An 18,623-nucleotide genomic window follows, 5' to 3' on the forward strand; every position below is an offset into this window, starting at 1 on the left:
CTGGCTTAGAGAGTGCTTGCACTTAAAGCGGTATATAAGTCTCATAAATAAATAAACCATGCTTTTAAAAAAAAATCCTAAATGGCAGAGCTTTTCAGCCTATTGGTTAGGAACCCCTGGAGAGTTATGATAACTTAGAAGGGGATTGCAGCGTGTTTAGAATTAGCTCCAGACAGAGAGGGGGGTCAGTCTAAAAGGCTTTGTGTCTGTCTTTGCCTGCACAAGTCCCATGAGTGATGGCAATCCTGAAAACCTAGAGAAATTTGGGTGTATGTTTGTGTGTGTGTCCAAGTGGTATTGTTGACTCCTAGTGATTGTCTAGCCCTAGACTAATCCTTGCAGTTTCCTTGGCAATATCTTTCAAAAGTGCCTTTGCCTTCTTCCTAGGGCTGGGAGAGAGTGCCCCATCCAAGGTCACCCAGCCAGATTTCATGCCTATGGCAGGATTAGAACTCACTGTCTCCTGGTTTCTAACCTAATCCCTTAACCCAGTGGTGGCGAACCTATGGCACGGGTGCCAGAGGCGGCACTCAGCCTTCTCTGTGGGCACATGTGCCATCGCCCCAGTTCTAGGCCTTCAGCTGGGTTTTATAAAACCTTTTCGCTTTAGGCCTCCACTGCCGGGTGCAAAAAAAAAAAAAAGGTTCAATCAATCAGTCAATTTCAACTTCTCGCAGGAAAAAAAAGGTCTTGCAAAGGTGGAACTGATTGATTTAACTTTTTAGTCCCACCCAGTCTGCCATTACCACCGCAGCCACGCCCACCCAATTGGCAACACCCAGCCAATGGGCCACACTCACCTAGCATTCGAGGAAACATAAGTGGGTTTTGAGTTGTAGTTTGGGCACTCGGTCTATAAAAGGTTCGCCATCACTGCCTTAACCGTTATAATTCATCAGACTGCTCTCTTGAGAAGCCTTCTGATACTAACTTAGAATGTAATGAGTCAATGTTTATTTTTTATGCAGTTCTGGCTTTAGAGAAATAATTCAGTATTGTCGTATGACAATAAACCAAAGGAGCTATTTTGGCCTTGCACGGGATCCACTGAAAAATAAATACATTTCTTTCACTAAAGCACAAGGGCAGAGCTCAAACAAAAAAAAAAAAGGAAGAACTTGGGCAGTTGTCTTTCACCTTGATCTAATTGTAGGATTGTTTTAAGTAGGAAAACTGGAGCGGGGCAGAAGAACTGCATGCTCCCATCATCTCCCCTATAGGACCAGTAGTATAGATATACATAAACGCATTTGATTTTCTTGCTGCCTTCGTCAAGATAAAAGCAGGGCCGTATCATCAAGTAACCAGCCTTTCAAACAAGTCCAGACAGGGAACCAAAATGATGAGTACTAACACTATGAATGAAGGCAAATTTATGTGTCCCAGGATGTTTTCCAATCTGGGTTGGTCACCAGGACCAGAGATTTAATCTTCCAAGCTTTCAGACTTATGCTGGAGTCCACCCTCAGGGAATTTTTCTCCAATAGATCCTGGATCTAATTGGATCCTGCAACTAACACTACCTTTATTGTAAGCTTATAATAACAAAATCTTGCAAGTCTGAAAGCATTTCTCCCCTCTTATTTTTATTTTCCAGAGAATGAGGGGCAGTCCCTTTTGAGATGCTTTCTACACTCCCTTCTGTGAGCTGAGACATCCCTTGTCTAATTAGTGTCTTGCCTGTCTTCCTCCTGCCTTCCAATATCATTCTTACATCCCTTTGTGAGCTGCATCCCTTTTGTATAGCCTTGTGACATCACGGCACATGTGCAAAAGGAGTGGGGCATGCATTTCAATCATGCTTTTGTCCATCTCAGGGACACGGAATGCAAAAACAGTTAAACAAAAGTCTGCTAAGTTTTGGAAAACAAGAGGGGATGAGATAACCCCAGTTATCTTCATATCTTTTCAAGATTCTGTTATTACCCACTGCAACAATAAAGTGAATTTCCAGTAATTCTTGTGGCGTCTGATCCCCAAACTGGCCTACTTCGAAAGGCTGACATCCATTTTGCAAGCCAGACAAGAGAGAAATGTAGGAACAATGGAAAAAAAGCAAGTCAAACATATTTAGACAAAACATTTTTAAAAATGCATTCCTCCCCAAAAAGACACACACGAAGGCACTGCAAACTCCGATCCACGGTCTTTATTTCACTTCCTAATAAATAAGCCCTGGCATTTTTTTTCTTTTTTTTCTGGAACTGCAAACACACTGGATTATTAATACTGAACAGATCTACAAAAAATGAAGGAAAGAGACCGCCCCTCCCTCCCTCCCTCCCCCAATTTTAATGGGAGAAGGGTAAAAAAGGGAGAGGGTCTGATACCTGGGTCTCCCAGGTTTTTGGGGAAAGGGAACACAGAGCTGACAGACACATAACCCCCTCTCCAGGAGGGGGCAGATTTAATGCCCCCTCCCTGCCCCTGGCAGTATATTTGAAGGGCTTAAGAGGCCAAGATTGGCAGTGAAACTTCACTTTATAGTGGACAATACAGCTTCTTTGTGGGAAGGCAAGGCCCAGCTGCTGTTATCCACGAGGCTGATGTGAGAGTCTCCCATGTGGCACACATGGCATGCTGCACAGGGTTTAAAAAAATAAAACCCAAATGGAACCACCTTGACTGCACCCAGATACAACATTCCCTAAAAAGCACCATTTGGAGCATTATGTACTAAATTATCTTGGTTTGCCTGGCACACCAAACGAAATGCCTGGTGAACGAGAACAAACGTTAGCACTTTACCCATTCTCTCAATAGCTATATACCATTTGTTAACAGAGTTTTAAAGTGTTTTCCACATTCAGAAAAAAAGCTGCACCATTGGAGGTTACGGAATACATAAACCTGTAACCTGCCTTGGCTACAAAGTCCATTTTCAATAAACCTCAAATGGTGACTATTTCTGTTCCAGATTACCACACAGTAGGTTGTCGTTTTTCAGTCTTAGCAATATTAAGATGTCTGGACTTCAACTCCCAAAATTCCCCATGCTGGTTGAGGAATTGTGGGAGTTGAAGTCCAGAGATCTAAAAATGGTGAAGGTTAGAAACCCTGCATTAAGCTGATGACTGACTATGCACAGTGGGAAGACAGGTGTGCTTTTTCATCAGACATTGGGATTTAGTGTTGCGTAAACACAGTCGAAGTGAGCAGGGCTCAGATGATACTTTCAGAAGTCAGATGCTACTCAGAAAAGGACTGAACTGGATTCCAGCATCTATATGTGTGTATACAGAAGTGCTGGTGTATGTATCTTTCGAAGTTCCAGGGACACTTCAAGGGTGACCCCTTGTTCAGAAAGTTTTCTGTGATAACAGATGCCATCAACAAGAAGATGCTGTAGTCCAGCCCCCCTGATTTTTGTGTGTGTGAAAATGCGGGGCTGAAAATGCTTTACCCTGTCGGAGGTAATTGGTTGGGAAGATCCCTTTGAAGAACGCTGACAATCTACCCACCAATGGCAGGAAAGACAGGGCAAGGGAGCAGCAGGGAAGAGAGCTGAAGAAGGAATGAACCCTCTTGGAGCCTCTGAATTGCTTTCACCCCACCATCAAGAGCAACAGCAATAGCACTTAGACTTATATACCACTTCACAGGGCTTTACGGCCCCCTCTAAGTGGTTTACAGAGTCAGCCTCTTGCCCCCAACAATCTGGGTCCTCATTTTACCGACCTCGGAAGGATGGAAGGCTGAGTCAACCTTGAGTTGGTCAGTAGGCAGTCAGGAGAATTAGCTGCATTACTGCATTCTAACCACTGTGCCACCACAGCTCTGTTCATGGTCGCTTGTGCATGTGTATGTGTGTGTGTGTGAGAGAGAGAGAGAGGGAGGAAAGGAAAGGAAAGGAAAGAAGAGGAAAGGAAAGGAAGGGAGGGAATGGCAGAACTTGGTTCTTTGCTGCCCTCCATTAGGCTATCTTAGCTATTGAGTGAAGTTTCAGTGCAAAAGATAGATCCCCGCTCCAGAGGCCATCCCCCGCCCAAAACTGATCCCACCCTCCTCCCTCCCCAAACAATAGCTGGAAAAAAGAACCGGTGCCAGGATACAGGGAAATCAAGGATTCTTGGGGGTCCTGGATGCAATATAAATACCACTGAAGTGGGAAAGGGATGAAGAGAAGTCCCTACAGGAACAATCCCAGGAAGAGTGATCCAAGGGAGATGTTCCCGGCGAAACGGTTTCCACCAAGAGATCCATCGCTACCAGTGGCACTCTTGAGGATAATGTCCAGGTGGTGGATCCGGTGAGAAGCACAGTGCTGTCTCCTCCCACAGGATGCTCACACCACTGGTTCAACAGTTTCTGAGATGGATCTCAGGAGTCTTCTTTCTGGTAACTCAGCAACCTCCTCAAAAGAGAGAGAGGGAGATGCTGTGGCTTCACTCCGGTTCCAACGGTGGCTCTGCCACCATGATGCCTTGCTGCAACTTCTCCAGGGAGAGTTTCATCTGGTGGAAAGTGAACAATAAGTTATGCCCCAAAGAGGAAAGCATTGCCCCAACCAAGAAGAAGGAAGCTCTGCTTCAGTTCACATAACATATTAAGCTCTGCGTTTTACTGGACAAGGCAGAACTGGTTGCTTTCACAAAACACCGCAAATCATCAACCAAAGATATCAAGATACTGGTTGAACCCAACCTATAGGCAAAGATCCCATCAGTATTTCACCGCATATTTGTGCTCCACTTGTAGACGAGCCTAAGCCAGCCTTCTGTAACCTTGTGACTTCCATACAATTATTTCAACACATCTTGAAGGAATTGGGATACTAAAGGTTTGCTTAAACTGTCGCCGTAGCAATTCATAGTCAAGTATGAGTGTTGGGTAACCAATTCCATATCCTAAGATTTTGGATTTTCCACTTTTTGTTAAAGAAATAAGGATGGAGAATCTGTGCTTCTCCCATCACTGGACCTGGCAACTCCAAAGATCCCTCAAAAAGATATGGAGAGCCACCGATTCCCCATCCTTGCCTTGAAGTTACAAAAGCTGGTTTCAAAATCTTTGGTATAGAGGTAGACAGTCTGGTGCCTTCCTGCCCATTTGAACTTCAACTTCCATCAGGACCAACCTGCCTGACAATGATAAGGGACGATAGGAATGAAGTCCGATATCTCTTAATCTCCATTGTATGGTCAACATCTAACGGAAATCTCTTGACACTAAAAAGGGCTTCTGGAAACTAAGAGTTGGGGCATTGTTTCTCACATTTTCAATGATCTAGCAGGACTGGGAGAACATTCAAACTGGAGAGCTCACCTCATCCAGAAGTTCCACTGATGCCTTCAGGATCTGTTTCCACTTTTGCACCTCCACACTATGGAACTGTTTTTGCAACTCCAGAATCTCTGCCCATTCCGAGGCTGTCTGTGGAAGTTTCCTGTCAGGCAAGGAGACAAAATTTTCTTAACTATGATGGATCAGCATTGTGTCCACTTCTTGAGTTCACTTTCTGTGAATTATCACACCCCTCACTAGTGTTTAATGCAGAAGTCATTTGGCTTTACAGAACCTAACTGCCCTGATTCTAAGGCTGGGGGAGAAGCTATATTCTCTATAAACTTTTTATAGCAATTTAGGGCAATATCCTAAAACATACTGGAAGGGGTCAGATTTTATGGCCATTTGGGCTTTAGAGGTATGGAAGGAAGGTTATAATTCTATTTTAGAAGCAAGTTAGGTTTATCAGAAAATCAAGTTGCATCTATCTGGGGTTTCTGGAATTTGTAAGAAACATCCAACTCTTGGTTGGTCAACCTTGATGGGTGGTCTTCATCTGAAAACTTTTTCCAAGCATCCTTCTAAAAAAGGCACAACCCAAGTTTTAGGAATCCTTCCTCAAAAGACTCTGGTACCTATCTTACAGCTTCACTATGTCAAACAAAAAACATTTCTGTAAGGACCCACCCCACTTTGCATCTTAAGAAGACAGAACTCTTGGAATAGTTCTTCCAACAGGAATCCTTTATTAAGAGAAAATGGTTGCAGGCATGCTAGACAGGACTTGGGGTTCAAGCTCTCCCATTCAAGGTTTTAAGGGGTTCCCCAGTAGTCCCACCCAATCAACCCCCCTTCCAGTGATAGTTTCAAGTATCACAATTCCATCCCCTTTCTTCTTCCGTCTGGATGGAGACTTCAGATAACTACATGAAAGGCAATTACTCTTCTTTGATATGTTAAAGCTTAGAGGCCACAATAAACACACATTCAGTCCTTTGAAGTGTGCTGAAGGAAGTGAGGGCCATAAAGCCCCTTTGCTCTCCCCCTTTTCTCCCTCTTATGGCAGAATCCAGAGAAGGCAGAATTGGGAGTTTCTATGTTTGATAATTAAAGATGAAATATAATTGGATTCTGACATCCGGCCCCTCTTAACAATAAGAGAGATCCACCTGAAAGAAAACACAAGTAAAAAATTTAGTTAGGCTTGTTAGGATACTCTGTGTGAAACTTCTTCAATAGCTTCGGGGCTCTGACGTGACGTTTATGGACCCACTCATTTTGTGAGGCAGGGAGGTGTTTCCAGGCAACTAGGTACTGAGTTGTTCCACGATATCTCCTAGAGTCAAGGATCTCTTTTATTTCGAAGTGTTGTTCCCCCTCCACCATGATTGGAGGTGGTGGGGGGGGGATTTTTGGCCGTAGAGGTGACTGATGCTCTCTTTTCAGCAAGCTGCAATGAAAAATTGGGTGTATTTGCCTGAGGTTTTTGGGTAATTCTAATTCTACTGTTACTGGATTTATGATCCTTTTAATTGGAAAAGGTCCTATATATTTTGGTCCAAGTTTTTTACAGGGCTGTAGGGACTTTAGGTATTTTGTAGATAAGTACACCATTTCTCCTATAATGAATGGTGTAGGCTCAACCCTTTTTTTATCGGCTTGTGCTTTGTATGCCCGCCTAGCTTCATCTAGTGATTTTCTGACTATTGGCCAGGTGTTTTGTAGGCTTTCCATCCATTCTTTCAGTGAAGGGATCGTTGGTTCTTTTGGGGTCAACTCTGGCATAGGGTTGAAACTTTGGCCGTTGGCTATTTGAAAAGGAGTGTAGCCTGTGCTGGAGTGGACTGCATTATTGTAGGCAACTTCTGCAAAAGGAAGTAAGTCCGTCCAATCACTCTGTTGGAAATTTAAAAAACATCTCAAATATTGCTCAAGTACCGACTGGCAGCGTTCCGCTTGTCCATCTGTCTGAGGGTGATGGCTAGATGTCAGTCCCTGAGTGGTCCCTAAGAGGGATAAAAATTCCTTCCAAAATGTAGACGTAAATTGCACTCCCCTATCAGAGATGATGCGTTGGGGTGCCCCGTGCAATCTGTAAATGTGCTGGATAAAAAGTTTTGCTAAGGCCTTTGCAGTGGGAATTTTTTGGCAAGGGATAAAGTGCACCTGTTTGGAAAATAGGTCCGTGACTGTCCAGATAACAGTATTCCCATTGCTTTCAGGCAATTCCACTATAAAATCCATGGCTATTTCCCTCCAGGGGGCTGAGGGACTTGCCACTGGTTGTAACAGCCCTGGCGATTTCCCTTGCAACCTCTTTGCTGATGCACAGGTTGGGCAGCTGGCAACATAACTTTCTATGTCCTTTTTTATTGATGGCCACCAAAATTGCCGTTTAATTAAGTGTAAAGTTTTTACAAATCCAAAATGCCCTGCTGATTTTGTGTCATGGCAAAGTTGCATGAAAGTTAGTCTTTGAGTTGTTGGTATATATAACTTTTCCCCTACCCAAGGCAATCCGTCTCTCATTGTGCACACATGTTTGTTTTTCTGGAACCAATCATCTGTTTCCAAACTTTTTCTGAATTCAATCCCAGTTTGGCTGTCCAGTTGTGGTTTTATTTTGGCTTGGGTTCTTGTGGTTACTGGCGCTGCCAGTTGTGATTCTGCCATTATTGGTCTAGAGTCTGTGGTTCGTGCGCTGTTATATTGGGGCATGCGAGATAGTGCATCTGCCAGGAAGTTCTTTCTTCCTGGTAAATGTTTGAGCTTAAATTGGAATTGGTGAAAATGCTGGGACCAGCGGGCTTGTTTGGGATTGAGTTTCCTGGAAGTTTTCAGGGCTTCTAAATTTTTGTGATCAGTCCATACCTGGAAGGGGATTTTGTTGCCTTCCAGGAACTGTCGCCACGTGAGTAATGCCCAACGTATCCCATAAGCCTCCTTCTCCCATACGGGCCAGCGCTGTTCTGTTTCCGTGAGTTTCTTAGATGTATATGCACAGGGTTGCAATACTGCATCATCATTTTCTTGTAATAGCACAGCCCCCACTGCCACATCACTTGCATCTGCCTGTATTATGAAGGGCTTGTCCATATCTGGGTGCCTTAGTACTGGTTCGGCAGAAAAAAGTCTCTTTAGTCTCTCAAACGCTGCTTGGCACTCCATTGTCCATGTTAGTGGCTGGCTAGGTTTTACTGAGGATGTTCCCTTCGTTTTTAGTAAGTTAGTGAGGGGCAAGGCTATCTGTGCAAATGAGGGGATGAATTGGCGGTAAAAATTTGCAAAGCCCAGGAAACTTTGTAGTTGCTTTCTTGTGCGGGGTGGTGCCCATTCTAATACTGCTCTGACCTTCTCTGGGTCCATTTCAATGCCCTGTGGGGATATGCGATAGCCTAGGTAGTCTATCCTTTCCTGGTGGAATTCGCATTTTGAGAGTTTGGCATATAGGTGAGCGGCTCGCAGCTTCTTTAAAACCGCTCTGACAAGTTTGACGTGTTCTTCTTTTGTTTCGGTAAAGATAAGAATGTCGTCCAAGTAAACAAGGACCCCCTTAAACAGGTGCTCCCTTAGAACGTCATTGATTAATTGCATAAAGACTGCAGGGCCCCCTTGTAATCCAAATGGCAAGACTTTGAATTGATAGCACCCCATGGGGCAGTTAAATGCAGTCTTCCATTCGTCCCCTTCCTTGATTCTCACGCGATAGTAAGCTTCCCTTAAGTCTAGTTTAGAAAAAATTTTCCCTTTCGATAGGTGTGACAGCATGTCTTTCATGAGGGGCAGCGGGTATAGGTTGCTTTCACTGATTGTGTTCAGGGCCCTATAATCCACGCATAAACGTAAAGAGCCATCCTTCTTCTCTCTAAAAAGGACCGGGGCAGCCACTTTAGGCTTAGCTGGTTCAATGAAACCTCTCTCCAGGTTTTTTTTTAATAAATCTTTCCATTTCCTCCTTCTCCTTTGGGCTCATGGAGTATAATCTGGGTTTCGGGAGTTTTGCCCCAGGCTTGAATTCAATGGTACAGTCTGTGGGTCGGTGGGGGGGAAGCTCATTCGCCCTCTCCTCACTGAAGACTTCAGCAAGGTCCCTATATTCCTCTGGTATTTCTGTTAATCTTTTTTCCTCTCCTATGGATGCTTTTTCTATTCTTGATTCTGGTAGCCTCTCTTGGGGTTTTAAGTCCATAGGGTCCCCCTTCGGGAATTTGATTTCTGTCGTCCTCCAATTTACCCAGGGGTTCCATTTTTTCAACCATTCCATCCCTAGAATCATTGGGCATTCCATACCTGGGGTCACCACAAACGTTAAGTCCTCTTCATGGTTGCCCAGGGAGAGGTGTATTGGCAGAGTGGCTAGGGTAGCTGGCACCCCCCCTGCTATGGATCCATCTAGCTGGCCAAATGAGATTGGTTGTTCCAGTCTCCTGGATGGGATGCCCAGATTCCCCACTAGTGTTGGGCTAATGAGGCAGCGGGTGCAGCCAGAGTCTATTAAGGCTTTCACCTTCACAGCTTCGGGCATGGGGGGGATTAATATAGTCACTGTTTTGAAGATGGGTGTGATGCGTCCACTTACCAGGGGTTCGCCTTCCGAGCTGTCATCTGAGGCATCCACCGTCCCTGTGGTGTAGGCTGGAGTTCTTTCCCCTTGGTGAGCAGAGGTGGGGTTTTCTGCAATTTCCATCATTTTCATGGCTGTTTCTTTTGGCTTAGCTGAATACCCTCTGGGTTTGTTGATTGGGGATCTGTCTGGGTTGTGCTGGGGGGCCTTTGAGCGGCATTCTACAGCTCGATGCCCTTCTCTTCCGCACTTGAAACACCCCATCTGCTTCTTGGCTGTATCCGATGATTTCACCGGTTGGTGTGTCAGCTCAGGCGGGGGGCGGCTCCATTGTTTTCCTCGGCGATGCCTCTTCAATATGTCGATCTCTGCTTCCTCTGCCAAGACGTACCATTCCTCAAGTCGATGTGGGTCTCCTCGGGGCAGGCAAGCATCATATAGATCATAGTTTAGTCCGTCTTTGAAACGGCCAAGGAGGATGTCTTCTGGCCAATTCAGTTTGCTGGCAATGGCTCGGAATTCTTGTGTATACTCAGCCACTGGGCGTTTGCCCTGCCTCATCGTTGTTATTCTTTCACGGGCTTTGCGATCAGCCAGGGGGTCTTCAAATCGTCTTCTCAAAGAGGACATGAAACGGTTGAAGTTACTGAGTTCTGGGGCATTGGAGTCATGCAGGTTCACCACCCAATCTGCAGCTGGTCCATCCAGGGCAGATTGCACGATCCGGATGCGGGCTTTGTCGCTGGGGATGTCCTGCCCATATTCCTCCATGTAGCTGAGGACTTGGGTTAGGAAAAACCCCAAGCGTGTTGGCTCCCCTTTGAATTTCACCTCCAACGGTGGACGTCTTGGAATGGATCGGTGCCTCCATTGTGGGTGGTAGTGTCTTCCGTCCAGATTTCCATCTTGGGTCCGGTAGGGGGTGGGAGCTCCTGGATCAGTAAATGTCCCTGGGGTTGCAGGTTCCACGTCCCCCTCGGTGTCTCTCCCTTTGTGGCTCCAGGAACTGGGGCGGGCGTAGGGCTCAGGAATCTCCTCTCCTAGGGAGCTGAGAGTTCTCTTCATCAGGTCAATAGCTCTCTCTAGGATCCAGTCTGAGTACGGCATACAGCTTCCTCCCTCTTCACTTGCGTGCAGGGATTTCTCCATCTCCTGCTTCCATTCTGGTTGCTTGGTCCCCCGTCTCAGGGTCACTTTTCTTGATTCCTTTCCCCACTCGCTTTTCTTTCCAACGCCCATCGACCAGCGAGGCTTGTGGTCCTGTGTCTCCACCACTTCTTCTTCTGAGAAATCTGGCCTCTCGGATCCCAACATCTGGCAAGGTTCCAACTGGGTCAGCGGCTCTCCTTCCAGGGAGTTTTCTCCCTCTCTTGCTTCGTTGTCTGACATGGTAAATTTTTGCAAAATCCCCCGGCAAGGGTCTACCTTCCAGGTGGATTAATTTTGCAAGTCCTGTCTAATGTAAGGACCCACCCCACTTTGCATCTTAAGAAGACAGAACTCTTGGAATAGTCTTCCAACAGGAATCCTTTATTAAGAGAAAATGGTTGCAGGCATGCTAGACAGGACTTGGGGTTCAAGCTCTCCCATTCAAGGTTTTAAGGGGTTCCCCAGTAGTCCCACCCAATCAACCCCCCTTCCAGTGATAGTTTCAAGTATCACAATTCCATCCCCTTTCTTCTTCCGTCTGGATGGAGACTTCAGATAACTACATGAAAGGCAATTACTCTTCTTTGATATGTTAAAGCTTAGAGGCCACAATAAACACACATTCAGTCCTTTGAAGTGTGCTGAAGGAAGTGAGGGCCATAAAGCCCCTTTGCTCTCCCCCTTTTCTCCCTCTTATGGCAGAATCCAGAGAAGGCAGAATTGGGAGTTTCTATGTTTGATAATTAAAGATGAAATATAATTGGATTCTGACAATTTCATTTGCTCAAGCATTTTAAAAACTGTTAGAAGTTCACAGCATTTTATTGCCAATGATTTTTTCTCGGTTACTGTATGGTGGGATTTTTTTAATTGGGTTTTATATTGTTTTATTGTTTATTCCACTCAGTGGACTGTATTTATTACAGAGCAATTAATTAATTCCATTGGCAAAGGCAAAGGGCATCAGCTTCCTAAATCCTGTCAAGCAATATTTCAAATAATTTACTGATCCTCTGTTTTCATCCACCTGTTTAATATACATTTATATCTCACTTTTCCACCAAAAAGTGGTACTCTTTCTTTGTTTTATCCTAACTTCTCTATAAGATAAATTCGCTTTAAAGAATTGATTCTCTGTCCTCCTTAGGGATAGACTAAAAGCCTGACATGTTTAATTGAATTACAATATGCTTTTCCAGGTTTTCGCGGGTGTTTGTATGTAGGTCTTTGGTTATTCGGGTTTTTCCCCGCATCAAATTGGAAATATCTTAGCGACGTTTTGATGAAGTCTCATTCGTCATCTTCAGGCTGGTGTTTTTGGCTTCGTGCTTCTAGGAGCTTGAAGCCGAAAACACCAGCCTGAAGATGACGAATGAGACTTTGTCGAAACGTCACCAAGACACTTCCAATTTGACGCGGGAGAAAACCCAAATAACCAAAGATCTACATATACATACATATACATACATATATACATACATATATACATATACACACACATACATACACACACACATATACATACACACACACACACACACACAGCATCACATGTATAAACATACATAATTTAATTCTGGCTAATTTAAAAATATTTTCATATCAGAGAAGACTTCAACTCTTGGAAATCCTCAGCCATAAATGCTATTGATGGACTAGTGGATTATGTACCATCAAGTCAGCATCTACTCTAAGCAATCACATGGGTAGATGTTCTTTCAGATGGTCTGCCCCAACCTGGTCCTTCAGTTCATCCAGAAGTGTAGTCATTGCCACTGTAATTGAGTCCATCTACCTTACTGATGAACATCCTCTTCTCTCCCCTTCTACCTTTCCCAATATTATAAACTTCTTAAGGGAGTTAGAGCTTTACATAATGTGTCCAAAATATGAAAATTTGAATCTGGTTATTTGTATTTTGAGTGAGAAGTCTTGAACAGATTTGTTCTGTGATATATCTATTGCTTATTTTCTTGGCTCTGCATTATATTCTCAAGGAGTGTTATCCAACGTCAAAGATCCAAAGCTGCTTCTTCAAAGTCCAACTTTAACTTCTATAAGGTGTCACAAGGAAGCCCACTGCTTGCATAATCTGATGTTTGTAAATATTGGCTCATTAAGACATCAGAGCATCTTTTTCAAGGTCTTCATTGCTATCATTCCAGCTGCTAATTTGCAGCATATTATTTCTTGACCTAAGTACTAAATTATATTAAACCAGCAGTAAGCTACCTTGAGAAGATTGTTCTCCCTTTCCTTCAATTCAAACTGCATTTTGCCAAGATTTCTGAGAGAATTCAGGAGCCCAAATCCATGAGCTGTGGTGGTGCAGTGGTTAGAATGCAGTATTGCAGGCTGACTCTGCATTACACCATCAGGAGTTCGATCCTGACCAGCTCAAAGTTAACTCAGCCTTCTGTCCTCCTGAGATCAATAAAATGAGGACTCAGATTGTTGGGGACAACATACTGACTCTGTAAATCACTTAGAGAGTGCTGAAAGCACTATGAAGTGGCATATAAGTCTACGTGCTATTGTATATTAGCTTAGCATTAAATTCTCAAAATCTCTTAAGAGTAAAAGAAAGTCAAATCTCCCATTTTCTCTTTCCCAGAGAGTCTTTCTCACCCATTGGAGAGTGCATAAGTCTGCCATGACTCCACAGTTCGGGCTGTGTGCTCCAGAGACCATAGCCGGTAGAACAGCATCATGTTGAGGATGACCAGAACTAAGAGACTACAGAGAAACACAAACACGTTGGTAACATGAAGGACTCGTTCAGACCAAGGAGGCACTCAACTCTAGCTAGAATGTGGTAGGATTTAAATGACCAAAAATTCCTCCATAATTCAGAAGCACTTTGGGGGATTCTGTAAAGAGTCAGAATCAGAATGGATACTCAGTGGGAATGACCCCTTCAAGATCGTGATTAAAATGATGCCTGATAATCATTAAAATGGGATTAAAATGCCCTGATAATCTTTTTTTACAATTTCCCAAGAGTAACAATATAGTCAAATAGCATCCCTAAACACAGCCTTCAAAGTTTGCCTTAATCCTGCAGTGATCTATTTGGTTTGGCTTTGAATGGGGTTAAACCAGCCTTTATAACTGAAATAAACCCCCGGCTTAATGCAGGGTGTGAACTGGGTCTTTAAATCACCAAGCTAGTGACCACAATGGTCGTAGAGGAAACACATCAATGCATCTGGATCAACAGAGGAGGGAGAGAAGCAACATCATGCACGCCATGCTGTCGTTGTGCAGTAGATATGAATTTCATAATTTGCACAACATCATTGGGGCTTATATCGGGCATTCATGCATTGATAGTGCTGCCGGTGGAAAAGATGATCTCAGCCTGAGCTAATGAAGGGGTCTGTGCAGGCAGACTAACTCCCAGAGATAGTCTTACTATTTTTGCATAGGCAATCACATTAACCTTGGAGACAAAATCCATCTTCCTTTCAGTGGCTGGCCTTGTAAGCTTTAAAAATGTATAGGCTGAAATATAAGAAGCCCTAGGAATAAAGATAGATAGGGAGAAAGTTAGCTCCCCCCCCACTCCCGCCATTTGCAGGACAGAACAGGGATGTAAGAGCAACTGATAAGTTTAATGAGGTGAACAAGAATCATGTAAAACAGATTCTGGCTAAGGGTTCGGGTCACTGTTCCCCCCCCCCGTTTCCTGTTTAATCTGGTGGGGATCACAGTTTAGGATTGGGGTGAGGGATAAGAGACATAGTAAGCAGAGTGCAGTCGGAGGTGGGTGGGTGGGCTGGCTAATAGTGGAAGACATCATGGAAGTGACTGCCAGGTGGCTCAGGCAGAGGATTGAAATGGCAGGAATCATGAAGGCCAATCAAGAAACCAGAACCAAGCCAGGATGAAGAAGCCACTTGGGACTGGGAATGAAAGAAAGAAAGAAGGAAGGCAGGGTGGAAGCTGCAGGTTTTCAAAGCAGGAAGGCATGGCAGGATGGGGTCAGGTGAGGGGCACAGGGATGTTCAAGGCAGTAGCCACATTGCCAGAGCTGGAGGGCTGTTGGTATACAATACCTCACACAGATCCTGTGCGGAGGCGAGAAAGAAGAAGAGAAGAGAAGAGAGAGGAAGGAAGAAAAGAAACAAGAGAAAGAAAAAGAAAAAAAGGAAGGAAGAAAGAAAGAAAGAGATGAAGCTTTGTTCCTGCATTCTCTCATCAATAAAAAAAAGAAAAGGAAAAAAATATCCAGCATAGATGCTGCCACACCAGACCTTCCCAAACTCTACAAATAAAGTTGCTAATTTAGCCGGAAATTAAGTTAGTTAAACTAGAAACCTTTTCATTCAATTATGTTTTATGGCATGTTAACTGTTGGGAGCTGCCCAAAGTCATGAATTTGAATTTTTTTTGAGGGGGGGAGGCAGATAAATTGAAATAATCAATAAACCAACCCACCTTGAGAAAAGAAGCAGGGTTAGGGATCTTGGGAAGATAGCGGTACACTTTAAACACGAGCCAGCATAATTTTTTTATGTATTAGTGACTAGTGGCTTTCCAACCAGCCTTGACAGTTTTGGGGCTTGACTTTTTCCCCCCTTTTGCTACAACCCACCTAGCAATGGGGCAACAAGGTCATTTCAGTTTGGGGAGCAGAGAGGGGAACCTTGTTTTGATGGTCATGCAAGTTACTTTATTACTTTATTTATTTTCAGCCAGCCTTGCTGTCCTTGAGGCAACCCTGTCCATTAAGCAGAATTCCAGGCTCCACTAAAACCCCATTCTGATGGCATCATGGGTGTTCCAGGATAAAGCCAGCCCTGTTCCCGGCTTCAGTGGACTGGATTCTTTCTTGGCTTCCTAAGTACAGTAAGCTGTAACCCTATGAAAGTTGTGACCTTGTGTAGATTCTGGTGTGTATACATATAAGTTTGCAAATAGAAAACTCATATACAGAACTCTAGAAAAGCCTTCCCTGAGAAAGGGCCTCCAGATGTGTTGGACTGTTATCCAGAGCCAGCTCTGCTATGGGCTGGCTGGACAAGTTGAAAGTTGCAGTCTGCCTCTACAGAACATCAAGTTTGAAAAGGCTGGTCTAGATCAGCCTCCCAGATAAATGGAGTTCAGTTCCACAGCCAATTCAACCACTATTGAGAACTTTGGGAATTGAAGTGAATGCACTTGCAGGAGATCAGAATGGGGGAAGTTCTCTAGATGCTCTCCAAACACAGCCCCACCTCCCCCCAAAGCAGCTTCCTTACACCAGACTGATGACAAGGATCACGGTGGAGACGGTCTGTCCCTGTCCTGGCTCCAGGAGTTGTTCTGAAAGACGTGAGGTCAGGCTGCCTACAGAACAGAAGACGAACAGGTCAAGGACTTAAACGAAAGGAACTTGAAGTGCTCCAGGCATTATTGAACTGCAACTTCATGTAGCCTCATTTAGTCTCATTCCTAATGCTGAAGGATTTTGGTAGCTCATTAATGTCTAAAGCAGAGGTCCCCAACCCCCGATCCGTGGACTGGTACCGGGCCGCGGCATGCCAGCAACCGGTCCACACAAACAAGCAAAGCCCCGTCCGCGGGATGCAGGCAACAGACAAAACCACACCCCTCTGGTCCGCGGAAAAACCTCTCTCCACCAGTCCTTGGTGCCCAAAAGGTTGGGGACCTCTGGTCCAAAGGATCACAGATTCCCTGTATATCACAGAAGGATAAGGAATTAGATCATTCTTAACAAGGGGGCATACCTGAAGGGCGAACAGTTCGCGATGCACCTTCACTATCGGGTAGTGTGGGCATTGGGGCTTCAACATGGGGAGCTCTCCAGCTCAGGGTCCGTTTCCTGCGACGCAATCCAGACATGAGACCCCGGGGTTCTTTGCCATGGCAGCTGTCCTCTAGCAGAGCCTTTTCTGCTTGCACCAGTGCCAGTTCTGAAACAGCGTTTGACCACAGAGGTGTAGATGTTGGAGGGCTGAGTTCATGCCTAAAATCACGATCCTGATAGAGGGGCATCTCTCCTTTTCCCAAACATCTACACTTTTGCCTCATTCTGCACATGACTACAGGGGAATATCTCAGATAACTTCAGAACTACCTATTCTCTAAAAACCTCTACTGGGAGAAGTTGATGAACACTTTATAAAGCCCTAGTAAGAGCACACTTCGAATACCGCAGCCAATTTTGGTCACCATATCACAAAAAAGACGTTGAGAGTCTGGAAAAAATTCAGAGAAAAGCAACTAAGATGATCAAAGGCCTGGACACTAAAACATATGAAGAACGGCTGCGGGACTTGGCTAGTCTAAAGAAAAGAAGAAATAGGGGAGACATGATAGCAGTGTTACAGTATCTGAGGGGCTGCCACAAGGCAGTGGGGGCGAAGTTGTTCACCAGAGCACCAGAGGAAAGGACGAGAAGCAATGGTTGGAAACTGATCAGGGAGAGAAGCAACCTAGAACTAAGGAGAAATTTCCTGACAGTGAGGACAATCAACCAGTGGGACAGGTTGCCTCCAGAAATCGTGGGCGCTCCATCACTGGAGATTTTTAAAAAGAGACTGGACAATCACCTGTCTGAGATGGTATAGGTCCTCCTACCTGAGCAGGGGGCTGGACTAGAAAACCTCCAAGATCCCTTCCAGCTCTATTCCTATTCTATTCCATTCCATTCCATTCCATTCCATTCTATTCTATTATCTTCACAATGGGAAGAGAAGAGGGAACCCAACCCCAGACTGTGTCATATTTGTTCCAAAGCACAGGTTCTGCACTGTAGCTTGTCTCCCTGATTCACTTACCCAAATGCTGGAAGTATTCTTCAACACCGCTCCATGCATTTTTTTCAATGAAAGTCTTCACAAGGGTCCATGGCTGCTTCCGATACCGGATTTCAGAGGAGACTCTGTAATGGAGAACAACTGTTACAGATGAGCCAAAGAACCTTTCTGTTTCTCTCATGGAATGCTGGGAAACCTGACAAGAAACCCCTTTGGCAAAGAATGGAATACTTCGCATGGCTTGCAACAAAAAGGAACTCTGGTGTCATATAATCTTTCCTATAGCTATCTCACCTTTTTCCCATTTCATCTGCAGTTACAAGATCAGGTGTTCCCCAAGGAGATCAGAGGCTCAGTAACCTTTTCGTTTTCAGAACCGGGAAGGTGAGGATATCAGTCATGCTTTGTGGCTGAACGCTGCATGTAAAATGACCCGACGATGCCCACAGTCATGCATTTAGATTACAGTCTCTACCTCAATATGAACTCTGAGCTGCAAACTTTGAATTGGCTGGCTTAATTTGGTTTGGTTTGCTTCTTCCCCATTTTGATTGAATAACAGAATAACGGAAGGGACCTTGAAAGTCTTCTAGTCTAGTCTAAGCCACTGCTCAGGCAGGAAACCCTATGCCATTTCAGACAAATGGCTGTCCACTCTCTTCTTAAAAACTTCCAGTATTGGAGCATTCACCGCTTCTGGAGGCAGGTTGTTCCACTGGTTAATTGTTCTAACTGTCAGGAAGTTTCTCCTTAGTTCTAAGTTGCTTCTCTCCTTGATTAGTCTCCATCCTTTGCTTCTTGTCCTGCCTCTCCTTTGTGGCAGCCCCTTAGATATGGAAAGACTTCTATCATGTCTCCCCTAGTCCTTCTTTTCATGCAGCATTGATTGATGTAGCATTATACCCAAGCAAGAGTTTTAG

At 44.5% G+C, this 18,623-nt stretch overlaps 1 protein-coding gene and 1 long non-coding RNA gene across 7 annotated transcripts in view; one reads left to right on the forward strand and one right to left on the reverse strand.

Moving 5' to 3' along the window:
- Nucleotides 1–16,175, forward strand: part of LOC120300058 — an 18,327-nt gene extending 2,152 nt beyond the window's left edge. The window contains exons 2-3 of the long non-coding RNA XR_005554535.1: nt 13,554–13,754; nt 15,637–16,175. This is a non-coding gene — a long non-coding RNA (uncharacterized LOC120300058). The remainder of the gene's footprint in view (nt 1–13,553; nt 13,755–15,636) is intronic.
- Nucleotides 2,287–18,623, reverse strand: part of GRAMD1A (GRAM domain containing 1A) — a 52,482-nt gene continuing 36,145 nt past the window's right edge. For 5 of the 6 annotated variants that reach the window (XM_039325559.1, XM_039325557.1, XM_039325558.1 and 2 more), the window contains 7 exons: nt 17,725–17,828; nt 16,672–16,857; nt 16,183–16,270; nt 14,998–15,009; nt 13,568–13,675; nt 5,266–5,386; nt 2,287–4,454 (listed from right to left, as the gene is read on the reverse strand). In XM_039325559.1, coding sequence (XP_039181493.1) covers nt 4,386–4,454; nt 5,266–5,386; nt 13,568–13,675; nt 14,998–15,009; nt 16,183–16,270; nt 16,672–16,857; nt 17,725–17,828 — 688 coding nt within the window. In that variant the 3' untranslated portion in view covers nt 2,287–4,385. The remainder of the gene's footprint in view (nt 4,455–5,265; nt 5,387–13,567; nt 13,676–14,997; nt 15,010–16,182; nt 16,271–16,671; nt 16,858–17,724; nt 17,829–18,623) is intronic. The other variant, XM_039325556.1, reaches the window with a different exon arrangement.

The sequence above is a fragment of the Crotalus tigris genome, unplaced genomic scaffold (genome assembly GCF_016545835.1).
Source record: "Crotalus tigris isolate CLP2741 ecotype Arizona unplaced genomic scaffold, ASM1654583v1 scf7180000024338.4412243, whole genome shotgun sequence".
In the NCBI taxonomy this organism is placed as follows: Eukaryota; Metazoa; Chordata; class Lepidosauria; order Squamata; family Viperidae; genus Crotalus; species Crotalus tigris.